Here is an 18985-nt window from a genome sequence, read left to right on the forward strand (position 1 = left end):
ATTTGAAATTTCTTAAAAACCCCTGTATTTAAAAAAGTATTTTTATAGTTATTGCAAATATGTGGTTTTTAGCCTAAAATAGCATGCTGCATTGTATCCTTTAGTGCAATAAGTATTTCAGACAGCAGAACAATTTACACAAAATGGACACGCTGTGAAATGAAAGAAACAAAGGAGGAAATTGGGGGAGGAGGGAAAGAAGAAAGGAAGGGTAGAAGGAAGGAAAGAAAATAATTTCCCACTTTTATTTCTAAACATGTTTCGAGGAACCAACAACAGAACAATACATGATTTGAACTGGAAGACATACAAAGACAAAAATAAGACAGGTCACGTCTGACCACCAACATATGAGACACAGCTGAGATGGATTGATGTCTCGAATATCACAAGGAGTGTCCAACATTGACGGTTAGCGTATGAAAAAGCACTACCAAATAGGAAATCGTGGCACAATCAAAACGTTTCCATCACGTAAACACCGGCACTGATGAACCCTATCGCTCACTGAAACCAAATCGTGTGATCAAGGCACACCACAGGGTCATCCCTTCTTATATCACTCTGTTAGATTTTAAAGCACTAGAAAATTATGTTTACTTTATGTTTACTCTCAGTATGATACTATACAGACATATGATACTTTCAGCTTGATTTAAGTGAGGAGAAATAATATTTCATGGTTAAATACAAAATATCTCTTAAAATAGTGAAAATATACTTTATTTTGTACATTATGCAAACTGATTAACAATTTGATGATAACAAAAATAAATATTCAGTGAAATGTCGTCTCTTTGCAATACAGACGTATGAACATAGATATATATGATGAAGTAAAGCACCCACCCCCGTTAAGACCCCATATACCCTGACACGATTCCATTTCCCTGTAATATGATCTGAATGACACATTTACATTAAAACTCCTGACAATGGTTCCTACAGGTAGCTCCACTACACCACTGAGCTGTTTGTACAACAATATTGCTCTACGTCTTTTTTTTTTTGTTCTATATCCCTATATCCATCTTTTATGTTTATCAAAGTTGCCGACCACCAATTCAACTCAATCCATGCCTTTATTGCTTCCTGAAATTACCTGGAAATGGGAGCTATACAACGGATTGATCAGGGGACTAACACACATCTGGTTATAGAAGGCAACTCTCCCTCTCCAGCGTAGAACCAATGTATCGTATACTAGGTCACTGATCTATCATGTCATATGGTGCAGAGTCACTCTTCATTGAAGAGCTCTATGGGTTATGGTTGCAGTGTATACAAAAGCAATGAGTCAGGGCACAATGTCATAAATTTTAAAAAAAGAAAGGCTAATTGCTCTCATCTGAAAATCAAAACAGTTCTTGAGCCAGAGACAGTGATGTCCAGTTCTGAAACAGCTGTCGCCTCACCACGTCAATCAGAAACGCAGTTTATTTTGGTGTAGTTTTAATGCAACATAACAGGTTTGTGACAATAACCCTTCTATGTCTACGTTAGGTTAAACATAAACGCTTACATTCATATCCTTAACAGCTCGCCCGTAAACAAACAGATTCATTCAGTATGCAAAAAATGTCTCGACCGTATTCACTATGGACATTTTTGAAGTTCTAGTATGCACGACAGAATTGCATAATGTCTGCCAATGAGAAAAGCTTAGGGAGGATAGAATAGAAAGGACAAGCCGCTACAAGAAGACTAACTATCATAAACCCTATTAGAGGATGGGCTTGGGGATGGAGGACAGACAGGGGTAGTGGGAAGTCAGTTTGGGAAGGCAGGGGAGGGATCTGGGGTGGAAGTTGCCCCACAAGTTAAAGGGGCACCTCCCTTTGGCAGTGGAACAGCACTCTTAGTAGTCAACGCAGCGCCGAGGGTGAGGGTGTACACAATGCTCTTGTCGGACAAGAAGGCCATTTCAGTGTCAAGATGAGATGAAGGCATTCTAGTAGGCAGCCAGGTCACAGTGTTGGAGCTAAAAACCTCAGATGGAGATGACGGACGCAGTCTTTCTACACTGTCTCCACTCGGCTGGGATCATGTGGTTCTAGGACATAAAGGAGAAAAATATTCATTCAGATAAAGCGTATTTCTTTCTATATCTAGTATTGTATTTATCATATAGTTTATCTTAACCGAAGATAGGGGTAATAAGGTGCAAAGTGCAAAAGTATTGACAAACAAATGGCAATATATGTCACAGCAAATTACGTAGTATTGCAGAAAATAATTCCTTTTCACAGAACATTCAAACATGTTTTCTGGTATTCTTTTATTCTATTTATTCCAGTAACTGTCAGTGATATGTTTAATGGATTTGAATTTGCTGAGGGGGGTAGAATACTTGCACTATCTTTGGGCACTGACACCATCTTGTGGAGATGTCTTTAACAGCAAGACCCATTGACAGCTTCTTCAATTTTGATAACTAGAGACGTCTGGATGTAAATGATGCAATGCGCTCCTAAGTTTTTATGCACACTTGTGCTCCCTTACTTACAGGGAACTATAACCTTTTTTGTAATTTGCATTTTTAAGATTTATAAGGAAAATGCCCATAACAGTTAATAAATCTCTTAACACACTTTGATGTCTCCTTTACAGAATAATGTTTTGGAAATGGCTTTCTTTTCTAAACACCCAGATGTTTATAATTTTCTATTAATACATATGTCTATATAAAGATTCTGATTTTCAAAGCAAGTAATTACTTAGTTTTACCCACACATTTGTCAGCATTTAAATGTCATGATCACATTCACTCGTGGTTTAGTCTGCAGTCATCCTGAAGCGTGCATAATAAATCTGTGGATAGGGACAGTGAAATTGCATGATGCATTGAAGAAATATATAACAATAATAAATAGTTTTTTTGGTATTTTCCCTTTTCTTTTTTCAATTTGGTAGTCTACTAAATATGTGTGTACCAAGAACCTCAAGGTAAATAAATGTTTTGCTTTTAAAGTTACCTATGATAATTTCAGAATGTGTTTACATGTGTACAGCTCAGTCCTCTAAACTTGTGTAACACATTTCCGCATGTCATAGTTTATTTCATCTAATTTTCTTGTCTTACCTGAGAGAGATGACTCCTCCTCATCTTGCAACACTGTCTCCTCAGAGACCTGCTGTGAATCGGTGACCTCTTGATCGTTCTCCTTGTCTGCCGGAGGAGCAAGGTGGGGTTCCTGCTTTTGTTCGTCCTTGCCCTCTGCCTCTGCCTCCCCCTCCCCAGAGTCAGTACTCCTGATGCTGAGGCGCCTCATACGATACATAACATCCACCTCCCTCATTCGGGCCAGGCGCTCAACTGCGACCCGACCTGGAGAAACAGCGAGCTTGTTCTGCAGCGCTTCGATTCGGTGGGAGGGGCCCCTGCCCCTCCTCTCTCCCTCCAAGCTAAGAGACAGCCTGCGGTCTAGGTTTGGGGGAACTGAAAGTGGCAGTCTATCTGGTGGAAATTCCGGTAGCGCTGGGTGGTCTCGCCCCAGATGAGTCCGTCCAAGTCTATGCTCTGGGACAGCTAATGGCTTCTTTTCTTGCTCCTGCTTGTCATCAGAAGTGGTATTATCTTGTCGCTCACTTTTCACTTCAGCTGTCTGTATGTCTGCACTGCCTTCAGGTGTTTCTCCTGCAATGGCTTCCTTCTCTTCTAATTCTACTTCTTTAGTTACTGTTTCACTGACATTATGTTCCTCTATGACTTGGGGGTCTGCAGGCACATCAGTTGCAAATAGTGTGGATGCGCTGTCCTCTGTAGTTCCATTTACTGGTATGGTTTCAGCAGGATTAACTGCGCATAAATTGTCCAAGTTTTCTGCCTGAGCATTGTCTGTTTTTTCACCCCCTCCTACATTTTCATGTGTCAATGAAGGCTGCTCCCTTGCTTCAGCACTCAGGTCAGACCCTGACTGATTCAAACTTGAGTCATTCGGCTGCTCTGTTTTTGTATCTTCTGCTGGACTTTCTAACGCAGCGCATTGTGGTGGACTGCCATTTTGAGTGGCTGAGCTGTCCGAGCTATTCTCCTCGTGAAGTGGAGGCAATGGGCCCTGTCTCATCTGATTCTCAAGCTCTCTTTTACAAATAGGGCACTCCTCCTCTGATTCAACACTGAGATCTTGAAGAGGCTCTGCGTCATTAGGTTTAAAATTGCCTGTGGACGCTTTATTGACATCCATCGGGTCTCTAGACTGACGCAAAGTCTGGCATATGTCCTCATAATCAGGAGGACTAGTGAGCGTAGAGGCATCCTGCATGGGTTGTCTATCTGCCCACGGCACCTCAGCTGCTGCAGTGTTTGTTGTTGGACTGAAGTCACAAAGTGGTGTCTCAATAGGCTCATCTGGCAGGTCTAGTTTTACTGTCCTGCCATCATTGCTCCGTCTGCGCGAAAGATGCGCTACAACCCTGTATTCTCTGAAACCTGTCTCCCGGGGTGGGACAGGGAGCTCCTCCCTAAGCTGCTTGCTGAAGGTTACTGACTTTGTCGCAGGCCTGGAGAAGGCGCTCTTGACTTCCCTGTATTCTGGGTCAACAGACCAGCTTACTGCACTGCGCCTAAGGCTACTGGGCTTGTTGAGAGGTTCTGATGTCAATCGGATTTTGATACGCTCTGGGATTTGAACAGAACCATTTGGGACTTTATTGCTGGCAGTGCCTAGCTCCAATATGTCTTTGTAGGCCTCGTTGAGGTCCTCTATGCACTTGTCAACACTGGCCTGTTTGCTGCTCTGCTGCTGTTGATCCTTGACCTCTTTTTTGATGGTCTCCAGCTCTTTGACAGCATCCCATGGTCGCTGGCTCACTGGTTTCAGCAGGGACTGTTCAAATGCCTCCTGCCCACTGTTTGCTGCTGGTTTGGTCTCCTCCACATCATTTCCTGAGGGTGGTACTGCTGGCTGCTGAGCTGTGCTCTTGTTCAGCTGGTTGGAGAAGGTGGCGGTCAGGGAGAAGGCGCTGTTGCTTGACAGTTTCAGGCTCTTCACTCCCTTTATAGGAAAACTGAAGGCAGTGCCCACTGCACTACTGCTATCAGGAGGGACTTCAGTGCCAGGAGGGACAGGTTCTTGTTGTGCTTCCTTGTTTTCAGGGGCAGGTTTTCTAGCCTCTGGGCTAGTTTGTGTCTCCTGGTCACGATACTGGTTTGCAGGCCAGGTTCCTGACAGTTTCATCTCCTTGTAATGATTTATCTTAGGGGGTCTCCAGGGTACTTTTTTAAACATCTTGCTGCTTGCTCTGCTGCTTGTTTTGCTGCTCGCTATGCTACCAGTTAGTGCTTGCAGCTCAGCTTCAGCTGAAGATGTGCTTTGGAGACTTTGGTTTGTTAAATGGCCAGTTTTGTTGTCACTAGGACTGTCCGCTGGGTCGGGTGACTTCTCATTGTTGTTATTCTGATCGCGGATTGTCCCACTGAGCTGCGGAGTAACAGGGACGGACACCAAACAAAAAATTGTCTCACTAAGTCTCTTTTTTAGATTCTTGGATTTGTCTTTCTCAGGTGGTTCAGGTTGTTCAACCTTTTTTACTTCTGTTACAGTTTCAGAGACACCCTGGTCAGCCGGCTTGCATGGAGGAGGTGGTGGTTTACCAAGAATAGATGAAGGAAAAAACTGACTACGGTTTTGTTCAGAAGCTACACTGTCACTTTTTTTGTTTATTCCCCTGTTGCACCATCGATTACTGCTGTCGTTGTCATTGAGAGCTGTTTTGCGGCTGTCAGTATTGAGAGCTGGCCCCTGTTGGGGAGGAAAGGCACTATCATGTGTAGATTGTCCTAAAATCTTAGCGGGTGGAGTCTCTTTGTTGATGTTACGGATCTTGTCTGAGTCAGTGAGAGAACTTCCGCTAGGCCCTCCTGAGATTTGCTTCCCTCTTGGGTCTTCAGTGGGTAATTGACGGGCATGGCCTGGTTGTTCTTCATGTCCGGAATGTACCTGTTTCCGATAGGATGCACCTCGCTCTCCATAATGTTCCAGCCATGAACCGCCTGCCTGCCTGGAAAACCACCTTCCAGGATCTGAGCTGGGCATCTGCAGAGCTTCTGCCCTCCATCTTAGGTTTGCAATTTCATTGCGGTTAAGTGAAACTGCTCTTGGGGGTGGGGCCCTTTTATAAGATGGGGGTGGGATGTAGCCTGGGGGCTCCATTCCAGAAATGGCAGAGTGTTGTGCGAAATAGTCATGTCTCAGCTCCCCACCCCTTGGATAATAGATAGGCCTGTCTTTTTGTTTGGCACCCTGGTCTATAGCAAGCATTTCTGCGCTACCCCTAGTCTGCTGGTGAATCTCATATGACGGAGGCTTTAAAGGCCTGCTGAACCTGGGCTTTGGTAAAAGTGCAACATGGCTGCTTGGCCCAGCATTCCTACCCCACCGGTCCCTGACAACAGCACCGCTATAGATATACCTACTATAGGGCCCAGAGAAGACAGTGCTGTTTATCCTCTGTTGTCTATCAGGTAGGCTAGGTCTGGATGGAATGAGCTCTCTGATGCCAGTTCTGTCAGGTGACAAAACTCTGGGGAGAGACTGAGACTTTGCTTTAGTTCTAGGGTGAAAAAAACCTTCCGGTGTCCTCAGGCGGCGGTACTGGTCTTGAACCCACCTCTCCCCGTCCCCATCTGACAGCTGCCTTCCCAGGCCCACAGCAGGCCTCCACTCCTCTGTACCAAGGCTCTGGCACTTCCTCTCCCCTGTCACCCTTAGCTGACCAGGGGCTGCGTCCAAGTCCCTTAGCCAGGAAATGTCCTCCCATAGCTGCTGCGCTTGCCTCTCTGCTCTGTGTTCCTCTGCTGCAATCAGGGCCTGTGGCCTCCATGCACCAGCAGAGGCCCTCAGCTCCCTGCCATCAGCATAGTCCAGGAGGATGCTGAAGTCCTGGCCTCTCCTTCGCCAGTAGGAAACATCCCTCTCATCATAGCTCAGCGGCTCTGAATAAGTCAAACTGGGAACATCGTAAAATCTGCAAAGACAGAAAAGTTAAGTGTCATAGAAGGAGAGTGATGTGAACTCTGAATCTAGGTTGACACTTGCAAACACTTGCGGTTACAGAAGTTGCAAGAGTTACTGACACACAGTCATTAGGGTTATATTTGCAGACAAACACAGAATAGTATCTAAAAGGCAATATTCTTTTATATGATTGACAGTGCTCCATAGTTTGAAAGAACCACTAAAAAGAAAATATTCTTACATTCAATTATCTGCAATGAACATCCTTTCCCAAAAACAAAACAAAATGAATCAAAATTAGTATTAGCTAATTTTCTATAATAATATAATAAAACAACACCACCATTTTGAGATTTGATAATTGTCAAATATTAGAGCCATGTCCATGCCAATCTCAAGCATGTGTTTTGGTTTTGGCAGTATTGGCTTTCCGACGCGACTTAATCAAGGAGAGCCAGCCCATAGGAGACACAAGTGCTTAAGTCAGCGGCCCCTTGAAGAAACCATGAAATTATGATGCTACTGCAATATGATCTGCATGTTAAATTGTGCTGACCTTATATAGGAAGCTGGTCATCTGGACACTCACTGTGGCTTTTAGAAAAAGGCTAAGCAAAAACATCCCATTACCTGATTTGACGCGAAAGCAAAAGTACCTCTTTCTTTCTGTTTAATTGACCACATAACTCAATTATCAAGATCAAACTGTACCCTTTTAGGAAATATAGTATGACCCACCTATAAGCAATAAACTTTTAAAGTACTCTGCTTCACTATGTCACAATAAAAGATAATTCAGGAGAAAATCAGATTTAGATTTTGTTGCTAGGGTGAATATGTAGTATCACAAATATTTATATCCTTTTTAAAATCCTTGCTGAATTTAACAAAAAATAGCAATAGGGCAACGAGTGATCACTGCAGTGTGATAAAGGTGTGCCGCCTGGAGATGATTTTAGTTATGGGTCCATATTTACCTCTGCAGGATATGGCTGTAATGCATTTTGCACTGCTAAAACAATTTTCTTAGAAATACACTTAATCATAAAGATTAAGTCTAAAAAACAGAGGTTCACTCTTTTTCATTTTGTAAGAGTACACTGTAATTTTATTTTTCAATTTTTCTTAAGCTGTTTTCTTGGTGTGGTGGAAAAGCAGTGCTGAATAAAGCGAAAGAAACACTGTGATATCCATGAATATACAGTATTTAGTCACATTCAAGCATGTTTTAAGCCACCCTGATGACAGTCAGTTATAATGGAACAAGGGAGCGTGGATTTGAAATCCTTGCTGAAATTCATATGTAACCATTAGATCCTTCAAATAAAATAAATCAATAATTGTATTTTCTCAGGCTAGTTGATTCATATTTATGATACAGCCACATAGGGGCTTGATTTACAGTTAGCAGTTCCATAAAAAAAACAAATTAAAATCTACCAGAATATAAGTTAGTAAAATATCCAGTCTATTAAATAATAAAAGAGAACTAAAAAAATGTATTAATTAAAAGAATAATATGCCCATTTTAAGCGCTTCATCTCATATCTGCACTGCACTATATCACTGTGTTAGTCACTGTACTCATTCATTTAAGCAGCAGAGTCAGTGGATCATCCTCAGCAGCATATGCTACTGTATGGCTGAGGGGAGCCGCGCTGTGCACCCTTGCCCAGCAACATGCTTACATCACAGAGCACGTGCTGGGCGTGATTCAGTGTGCCAGTGTTTACAGTGGAGTGATTACGCGCCTGTCTTGAGGCATGTTCAGTCCTCCTCAGTTTGCTCACTGTCTAGTGCTGCTGTTTACATCTGCCTGTGTGGTGGAGGCTGTGGAGACGATACCAGTGCATGGGTGGGCTCCACTGAGGCACAAGTCACCTCTCTGCGCAGGCATTTACACAACTCAAACGAGTGCAAAGGCACCTTTCATAATTCCTCATATCATAGCATAAGATATGTCAGTGGTGCTGCTGCAGCCACAGTGTTCTGCAGCTCTGGAAGGAGGGGAAAGGGAAGAGGAAAAAAAACCCTGCGCAGTGCAGACTCAGTTTTGCATGCAATACCGAAGGGCCCCAGTGAGAAGGGGGAGAGAGGAAAAAAAGGGAAGGTAAAGGGTGTGGGGGATCGCAAAACAGAGGGAAAAAAACACTCACCCACTATCTGTGGCAAGAGAATCACCCAAGGGCTGAGCGTCACCTAGGATACCGATACCGGCTTCTTTTCTCCTTTGGTTCCTTTCCCCGCTCTCGTTGTCTGTGGCGGGGTAGCCCTTCACCAGTGCCTGCCTGCTGCCATAGATGCCTGTGATAGATGCCCCCCGGTCCGCCTCATACCCGTTCAATGTCCCCCGGCCAGCCCTGTTGTCCACAAGTTCACGCTGGTAATCAGCAGGGCGCTTGTCATAAGGCGTGGCAGACGGAGGGCCGCTCTTGGGCAATTTATATCCGTGCGAAATGAGGAGGTCCTCCACACTGTACATGGTGGTGTCTCTCACTTCTGGGCAGGAGGGCAAAGGTGGGTGTGTTGCCTTATGCGCAGTGCTGCTGGTGGAAGCTGGAGCACGGTTGCTCAGCAGAGGCCATCACTAAGGGGAGGACAGGGGAGGGAAGAGGTAACATGTGAACAGATTATTTCTGCATGCACCTAAATGGATGAATTGTCATTTTCAACACTCTAGCCAATGTCAAAAAATACAGATTTATTGGAAGCTCACTTAAGTGTTCTAAATTAAACACAGTCTTTTGTCCAGATGTTGTGTCTCCAAGGGCAACTCTGCAATGTGCAACTGAAGTTGAAAGGTGCACACTGCAGAATTATTTTAATCCATACTCTGTAGTCCAGTTGATTTTTATGAACATGGACAATTCGCTCCCAAATCTAGAAACCAGAAAATGTGGGCGCTTAGCTGTACCCTTCCATCCTCAGAAAGACATAAATTTTCTAAATTGTCTGGAACCATTGTCCAGCGTAAGAATTGCTAAATTGAGAGTTGTTCCTATCCATTAAACCACTGACTACATAATGATTTCTTTTCCCTTTCTTTGGGATAAATACAGTGGAAAATATGATTTAATCTCAACACGAGCAGTTTCTCTGAAGAACATTCTTCATCCATCTGTACAATCGCTGTTATTGTCGGATACTCAAAGCAGCATTCGGTCAGCTGCACTAATCGATGCATGTGGACAATGATGTACTTTCTCCAATAGATAAGAATAGTTAACAGAAACTACAAGTAATTCTTCAGCATTTAGTATAAAGAGGAGATTAAATACCTCACCATACTAACAGTCTGTGTCAGATACTCTTACGGTAATCTCCTGACCTCCACTATAGTTTGCATCATATATCTGCGATTCTGGTAACTTAATACAACACCATCTGTATAGGAAAATGGAGAATTCAATATAAAGCAAAGTACTGTACATTTGTAAGTTGCCAGTATTTCTTCTGTCGTAATGGCATCGGGAAAAAATATGGTACATTTATTACATGTAATTAAAGTGATTCAGCTCCCGAATCATAAAATCCAGTTCAATGTTGAAGTCTAACTTGCAGTGTTAACAAAAAAATCTAAAATGAACACTAAATATAGGCATAAATAGAACTGAAACTAATTAATATAACGTAAATCTTAAGGTTTCATGTCATATTATAACATGAACCTTACTTCTAGAAATGTGTATATTGACCATTTAATTCATCTTAATGATTTTTTTTATTACTACACAAGTAGATTCTTGTGGGTGCATCAAATTGTATTTATTTATATATTAATTTAAATTTAAACCAAAACCAACCAAACTGAAACTTTTCAGGTGAACATGTCGACATGATGAATGACGTTTTTTAGCGCTTCTCTCAGACTGTCACTGTGTCTTGTCACTAAATCAAGCAGATTATGAATTGCCAAATTGCCGATTAATCTGCAGATATTGTGTAATGTGAAGTGGAAAATGCCCATCACAATTTCCTAAAGCCAAAGGTAATACCAAACTGCATGTTTTGTTCAACCAACAGTCCAAATCCCAAAGATATTCAATCACAAAAGACATTGTGGGAACTGGGACATTTCTGAGAATTGTTCTCATTGTTCTTACTAAACGATCAACATCAAAATAACTGACAAATTTTCTATCGATCATCTTATTGTGTAATTGACTATTCATTTCAGATCTAAATATAATTCTGCAAGTAGGTTAAAAAAGGAGAATCTTGTTTTATGAGTGCTTTAACACAGACTAAAAGTTTTATGTGAAGAGTCTGTTCTCTTGAGTTCCTCTGCTGTTTGTGTGTTCACTTGTGTGTGTATGGGAATGCAAAAGCAGCCCTGCTTGTCTGATATATTAATTAGTGGCTATAACAGTCTTTCCTGCCTGGAGATGACAGCGGATGGCTTATAAAACAGTAGCACGGTGATCAAAGGCTTTGCACACATTAGCATTTTGGCTAATCATGTTTGGACTTGAATAGTGGCTCACTATTCGTTTTCCATTATGAAGGTGACACTGAAAGGACAAGTACAGTGTTGAATCAAAGACATGAGTGTTAGAATAGACTTCTTGCTTAAAGTTAGGGCGATGAGATGCCAAATGTGTTTTTTTTTTTTTTTCTAACACTATTATGCTTTTAAAGAAATTATATTGATTGATTACATTATACATTAGGGATGGAGGTCATGTGACAGAACGAAGACTTATTTAAATGACACTTGACCGTCCAAAGATATGTAAACAGATTCATATCTAATACCAAAGATAACACAGACTAAAAACATTTACCGGGGCTGCAGTAAACTCTGAAAGAGTACCTGTTGTCGCAGTGCATTGTGTTTTCCTCTGTGTATGAACAAAATGCACTGGTTTCATATTGGTAGTTTACCTTGAACAACGAGTGTGATCTTAATAACAAATCAACTTAAATAAACTCTTGTGACAACTACTTTCATGATCATTGATAAATGATTTAGTAAAAGAAATATATTAAAACATTTGCATACCCATCACAACGTCCCAGAGCCCAAAGTGACATCCTTACATCCTGTTTTGTTCGAACAACAGTCCAGAACCGAAGTATACTATATTCACTCTCACAAGAGGAGCTGGAACCAACAAATAGTTGGCATTTTTACATTAAAATGACCGAAATGATTAAGAAATTATCAAAATATTTGCCGATTAATTTTCTTTTCATAGACCAATCGATTACTTGACTAATTGTTGCAGCTACATACGTAGAAAACAGCTCCAAGAACAGTAAACCTAAGCCAAGAAATATGTCAGCTTGTCTTTTGCTCCATTTACATCAATGATGCAAAATATTGACATTATGAAAGACCATTTCAAATCATTTGGAAAAATCCCCTCCTCTTGTCATGACCTTAAGGTGACCTTAACATTTCTCACTCCACCTGCTGTAACTTTGTCCACTTTGCAGTTAGGAGTCACCCCCCCCCCCCCCCCCCCCCCCCCCCCCCCCCCCCCCCTTCCCGACATGGGAGCTTATTTCATACTGTATGATTCACCGTAAACACTTTACATATAGCCTGGAGAAAATGAATACTTTCCAGATGTAAAAGGCTCAGCAGAAAAGACCACACCGTGTGTAATCATATTTTCAAGGGCAACACATGTGAAAATGGTTTAGCCTATATATGAATGTCATTGTAACTTTACTGACAGGATGAGCCTGAGCAGACATTAAAAATCTGCATGTAGAAATCAAGGCTTCTGATGTATAAGTCCTCCAACTATTCCTGGCTCGTCAAGTGGAGTGAACAGATAGTGTGGTAAATGCAGCAAAAATCAACTCAAGGGCTTCATGAATTAGCCAAATCCAAGAGCAGCCATGCCCTGTGAAGATAGACTCATAGAGAAAAAGTAGCTTCCTTTAACGCATCGTTTTATCAGGGGGAACGAGAGCGAACCAGACACACAGTGGCCCTTTTTGACAAGGTCACAGCTTCAAATGATTGCAGTGGAAATATAGCACATGAGCCTTTTTTTGCATAGCAACAACAACAGCACCATTAATAATTACGACACTACCACATTTTTACATGCACAGTGTTGACATGCAGGGAGATATGATAGTTTTGTGTGTGAGGAGAACTAAGGATAAGGTCAGCTGCTGTAAAAGTTGCTGTTGAGGTCATTCATCAGCTGATAAGCACTGCCATTAAGAGCAGAGTCCTTTTTCTGCTTTTTGAAACACAGATCAATTTCTATGCGAGGAGCTTCCATTGGTAACTTTCAAGGCAATGCTCTAAAAACACAACTTCCATTTGGATGATAAGTCTCAATTCACTTTAAACTTTTAGAAATGGAGTTCTATTGACCACTCCCGGAGCTGAGGGAGGGGAGGCCCCCAATGCACAGCCGGGCCTAACAGACTGCATGCACAGGTAGTGGCCACTGTAGCACATCAGCACTAGCAGGCAGCACCACCCTAACTGCTCAGGGAGTGTACCTACATCCTACCTAGTGACAGGGGAAACAGAGCGCCACAGACAAGGCTATTCATAAAAAAAAAACTGCGTATGCAAACTCATTTAAGCTCAAGTTCTGCACGTTTATAATTAACGGCACTTTGTGTTAACTAAGTCCACCTGATTATCTCGGGGTGGGGGGGCATCTTCCTCACCATCATTTTCCCTGGATGATAACTCACTGTATGAATGAATAATGATTTGAAATAGATCCGTGGTATCATAACACGTAGCTTTCAATAATGTATCACTGTTGTAAGAATAGCTGTCTTGCATAGACACAGTATGACCTACTATACTGCAGTGTTATATGGCACAGCCTACATAAAATTGATTGCTATGAAATGATTTTTTCATATCAGCTTCCAATACCTGCTTCGCTCAGTGCCGCAAGTGTGGCGCCTACCAGAAAAAAAAATAAACCCTCTACCTGCACGCACTGTAAGTTGAAAATATAGTCAGCGATCATGTTTTGACGAAAGCCGCTTGGCCAAATCATAACCTCGTTGCAAATTTTTGCCCAAGAAATGCACGCAGCGCAGCAGCCAGCGCGCATCCCCGCCTCGCCACCAGCAGAGGCGGCTCGGCGCTGATCGGTCGAAGGGCGAACATTTTGAGGTGTGTGCAAGTTGACGCGCGGTTAACGAGGAGGCTTTGCAGATGCGTCTTCGCTGACTGTGAGTGTTTACCAAGAGCCGCTGCCCTGCGCTACCGTGAAGGCTGCGTGAGCCACAAAAAAAAAAACGAAAAAGATACAGCAACCCCTCCCTAGAAATAAGCCACTGTCAGAGGCAAAGTGGGAAACAGCATGCAGCAAGATGCCATAACATTGCAAAAACAGGATAAGGGCGTAGCAACAGAGAGGCGCATACCTGGGAAGATTCTTGGCGCGGCCGTCGCAGTTCCCCTGCGCCCAGCTTTAGCTGCTGAGACTGAGAGCACTGCACAGAGCCTGAGCCGAGCATGCCTATTGGTAGGCAGAGACGCGCTGGTTGCTGGCTGCCTGGACTGGGCTCTCCTCACTACAGCTGAGGCGGGGTGGGCTCCTCACATGCAGGCAACTACAGAGAGGGATGTCAGAATGGTTTCTTCCAAACTGTTTCTCCTAACTTTGCTTTTTTTCATAGCAACAGTCATTTTTTCATTCAGTCTGACATATTGACTTGAATGATAAGCACAGACATGTGGAGCCGTGAGTGCTGCGGATGTCTCCTTGTATCTTAATCTGTGTCAAACATGTTCGGTACATTAAAACCTGACAGGAACACACCTGATGTATTTGTACTAGAAAGGTCAGTCACTGCTTGTGCTCATTTTTGCTGCATTACTCAGCTGACTTTCCAATAAAAACAATCACTCAGTCACAAATTTCTAGATAAACGCCCACACGCCCCTTTCCCATCCTGTTAAGTTTTAGATGTGCAGTACAGCAGTGAGCAGCACCGCGCCCTTGGTGATGTTGATGACTCGTCACTGTGTGTGTCCCCCCTCCCATCCAATGCCAAGACAGCTTGGCTAATTAAGTGTGCTGGGCTCAGGCCTTCCTGTGCCAACTGTGACATGCTGCACTCTGAGGGATCCCTCGTCAAGAGGAGTAATGGGACAATGCACACGTCCCAGAGATGACAAAGTGTTAAAGCCTGACCTCAGGGGTCGCTGCAGAAAGCAGACACCATGTAAGCGTTTCATTTTTTTTATTTGGGCAAAGGGTGTTAATTGACGTGTATCCAAATCTGGGAGTTGCCCATGTAACCAGTTCGGGATGGCCAGCGGCTCTCAGCCACAGCACTTCAACAAGTTGTGATCAATGGGGATACATTCAAATCAGGACTGGCTCCTTTGGTCGCTTTTTGTCCAGGTAGACAAAGCAAATGAAATCTGTTAAGAACGGAGGGAGTGCAGATGTGAGTGGGCCAGAGGCAGCTGCCTTTTGATCCAAGACACAGTCACGTCAGTCTGCTCCAATCAGCCTGACTGGGCTGGCTGTGCTTGGAAGGCATTTCACACAATTTGTCACACATCAAACTTAACAGCATACGTCCAACCAACTACATTATCCTTAGATTTTTTATCCGCCTCCTATACTGCCCAAACCACTCATCATTAAGACGATGAAAAATATGTAACTAGAAGAAACGAAAACCATTGCCTCTTATGCGTTTGTTGTGTAAATGTTGTTTCACAGAGCAAGGGAACAAACATCTTGTTTAGTAATATATAGTCAATATATAAAATACATGTACAAAAGAAAGTGGTTGATAACCCCCCTAATTTTGGACTAAACATATGAGCTCAAACTACGCAGCCTGTGCAGATTTTTTAGAGTGTATTCTCACACAGTTCAGCTGCATTTGTTTTGTAATATATACAATAATATATATTTAAGAATCTACGCATAAAATTTCAATCAATGTATTGTTAAACCTCAACTAATTACACTCTGTCTCAGCTAGTAAAGAGCTTTCGAAAATCTAAATTCCACCAACCAGTGCAGTTGCCTTGTGTTGGATGTCTGGTCATTTCACCTGCTAAATACAGACCACTGTATCAGCTCTTCTCCTGCTTCCTGCCATACTATCAAGGCACTGCCAGCAATACCCATCTCTATGGCAACATAACATGTCATTTGGTGGACGCTCGTGTACCTTGTACAATAATACTTGAGTGCTTCTTTTTTAGTACGACTGCCCGAAGGGCAACAAAGGCCCGACTCTAGTCTGAGCACAGGAAGGGTCACTATTAGTGGAATACTTTACCTGAGAGACATGGAAGTATTAATTAGCAGGTTGTTTAGCACTAATCTAATTTGACCTTTCTAACTTTCTTGAACATATGTTAAATACGGTTGACGTGTCTCATGCTGACTCTGGCTTGTCCTTACCAGAAGTGTCACGAAATTGTAGATGTTCAAATTTCCATAGCTATGGAATGAGGTGCGATTGTTCATGATCTCTGAGTTGTTTATTGCGTGTCTTGGTCTTGATGTTGAGTGACCGTATGAGGTCTCGACATGTGCTTAGAAGGTTTGTATTTGCCTGCTGTGGCAATGTGATCCTGAATCATGTCATTTGGCAGTCGAAGAATTCCATGGCCCATTGTGTAGCCTGCTGCATGCTACAGTGGGTGGTCTGACACCCATATCAGCTCTGCTTTACTTCACATGGCCGGCTGACTTTTACTGCTTCTAATTTACTGTCTTTAAAGTAATCGACTAAAGGGCTCATAGACATGTGAAAGAAAAAGCACTTTACAAGACAACTGTGGAATTGAGCAGGCCTCTCCGGGCATCAGAAGGTTTGTCTAAAGACTGCACTTCTGTTTACACCTCTTGGAAAAATATGGTTTGAGATTTTGTCAAACCATATGTTAATCTTCACATTAAACAATTCCAGCCATTGATTTAATGTTGTGCTTTAACTTAACTTATTCTCAGAGCAGCTGTTACCTGTAGGTGAATATCTCACTTTAGATTGTCCTCATTACACATACAGGAGGTGTTGCTGCATGTTTTTACCAACAGTGGTACAGAAGGAAGAAAGATCTGACTGGGTTGTTGGAGACTAGAGGAAAGCTGGTGACAATGTTACAGAGTTACAGTGGAGCCTTGTGGTTCATGCAGTAAGGAAAGAGTCATGAATATGAACAATTAAAAGCAGCAGGAAAAATAATCAGTCAAGTACTGTGAACTTAAATTTTTTTTTGCACAACAGAAGTGACTATTGCATGAAGTTATTTCCATATCTGTATTTAAAAAATAAATCTCTATCAGGAGATACTGTGTATCACAGACACATACTTGGTAGACCTAAAAATACTTTGCTGTGGTTGTCTAAGCTTTATTTGAGTTTCCTCAATTACAGCAACACAGCTTCCCATATTTCTGTATTTCCATATTGAGCTGTTCTGTTCACATTGTTAACAGGTATTTAAATAGGAATTACATTTATTGCTGACTCGGGGGCAGTGCACAAAGCTGTAAACACAACATTGATCACCGATCACCTGTGTCTAGCAGACACAAGGCAACATTAGCATTTAGCGTTGTGTTTCCGGTCTCTCCTTTTAGCTCTGTTTTGTTCTCCACCAACTCCTGAGAGAAATATCTGGCTCTTTGGCTGTTAAATGCTGCCCTATATGTTCACCAGCTAGTCGCAAACTCTGTCTGTGTTTCCTGCTGGACAGGTAGTGAACAGTTGATTTATCAGAGCTTATCTGCTGAAAACAGCTGCCTGCTGCTGCCGGAAACAACACAGCAGTGAGAGGGAGGCAAAACAGTAAAGTTAAAGGCCTTAAAACTATAACAAGTAGCTAAATTATGCTAAAATGCCCTGTAGGGCTGAGGGAACTGCAGATTCAAATGATAATTCTATGTGTATTCATTACTAAGAGTGATCCCTGTCACATTCGATGTAGTCATTTAATCCATAGTTAATATAAAAGTATTAATTAGAGCAACTTTAACAGCAATAAAGCATATTATTATAATAATGCTCATATTGACCATGACTATAATATCACTACACAATAATGACCCAGTATTGACCCAGTATAACTCTCAATACAATGATAATTGTCATTATCATAGGTTTTGCATTTGCATTTGACTGTATATAGAAAATTCATATACACCTTAAGATTAAAAAACAACTTTTAATGTTAGTGTGGAAAGTTTTGTGAACTCCAAAAGCCTCATTTTGCATTTAGTTTTCTGTTTGTCTCGGAGAAACTGGTGGCCAGTGTGTTTTGGGTAATATTTTATTTCTTCTATTTTTAAAATGTTCGTCTTCTCCTCTCGCTGTCTGCCTAGACCGAAACAAGACTGTCATGACTTCCTTCCATGAAGAGAAACATTGATTACGGCTCAGCGGGGATCATGCGAAACAGCCTCTCATTAAATTCATAATTAGAACTTGGAAATGGCACATGGGGTTCAACTCGGGGGCGAGCCGAAAATCACTGAAAACTATTAAACTTGCACTTAGCCTTTCACTCTCAAACAAAACGGCTATGACATCTCACACAACGTGAAGTGAAAGCTAAACGCTACGTCTGCATATCTGCTGAAGACGTATGTTTGCAGCATTATATTGAAATCTAACTGTTTGGTTCTATAAAGGTTTGGACTCTAGGAAACACACTTGCTAAACTGTCCTGTTTTGTCCTTTTTAGTCACCAAAAATGTCCAAAAAATTTCTTACTTAGATACTAATATTCATATTTCTGTGTTATATATGTTTTATCTTGACGGGTAAAGAACAAATATAAAAACATGTCCTTCCTCTCTTATGCTTCAATGTCAAGGGCATTTGTTCTTTTCCACCTGAAGGTCACTGCTGTGCATCATCATCATCATCATCATCATCCAGTCTTACACAAATATCAAAACTATAACGTCACGTCAACTCTCAGACAATCCTCATAAACTCCCCCATCAGTTGTGAATGTCCAGTTCAAACACACATTAACGCACATGCACATTCACATAAACACACACACACACACACACTCTGCCCTCTCCCTGTCCCCAGCCCTGGTT

At 42.1% G+C, this 18985-nt stretch overlaps 1 protein-coding gene across 1 annotated transcript; it reads right to left on the reverse strand.

Annotated features, from left to right (window-relative positions):
• Positions 1 to 2018: 2018 nt before the first annotated feature.
• Positions 2019 to 9441, reverse strand: LOC123972276 (junctional protein associated with coronary artery disease). The gene is made up of 3 exons (XM_046051652.1): positions 9116 to 9441; positions 3083 to 6969; positions 2019 to 2053 (listed from the first exon to the last, which is right to left on the reverse strand). Exons 1-3 carry the CDS (start codon positions 9439 to 9441, stop codon positions 2019 to 2021), a joined length of 4248 nt encoding a protein of 1415 aa, XP_045907608.1.
• Positions 9442 to 18985: the final 9544 nt, after the last annotated feature.

The sequence above is a fragment of the Micropterus dolomieu genome, linkage group LG06 (genome assembly GCF_021292245.1).
Source record: "Micropterus dolomieu isolate WLL.071019.BEF.003 ecotype Adirondacks linkage group LG06, ASM2129224v1, whole genome shotgun sequence".
Taxonomy (NCBI): Eukaryota; Metazoa; Chordata; class Actinopteri; order Centrarchiformes; family Centrarchidae; genus Micropterus; species Micropterus dolomieu.

Excerpts from the sequence above, each read along its gene's own strand:
- LOC123972276 (XM_046051652.1), bottom strand. The coding sequence starts at position 9,441 with ATGTACAGTGTGGAGGACCTCCTCATTTCGCACGGATATAAATTGCCC. Across the intron at positions 6,970-9,115 it reads TCTCTTGCCACAGATAGTGG|ATTTTACGATGTTCCCAGTT; the intron begins GTGAGTGTTTTT and ends CTGTCTTTGCAG. Across the intron at positions 2,054-3,082 it reads GGAGGAGTCATCTCTCTCAG|AACCACATGATCCCAGCCGA; the intron begins GTAAGACAAGAA and ends TTTATGTCCTAG.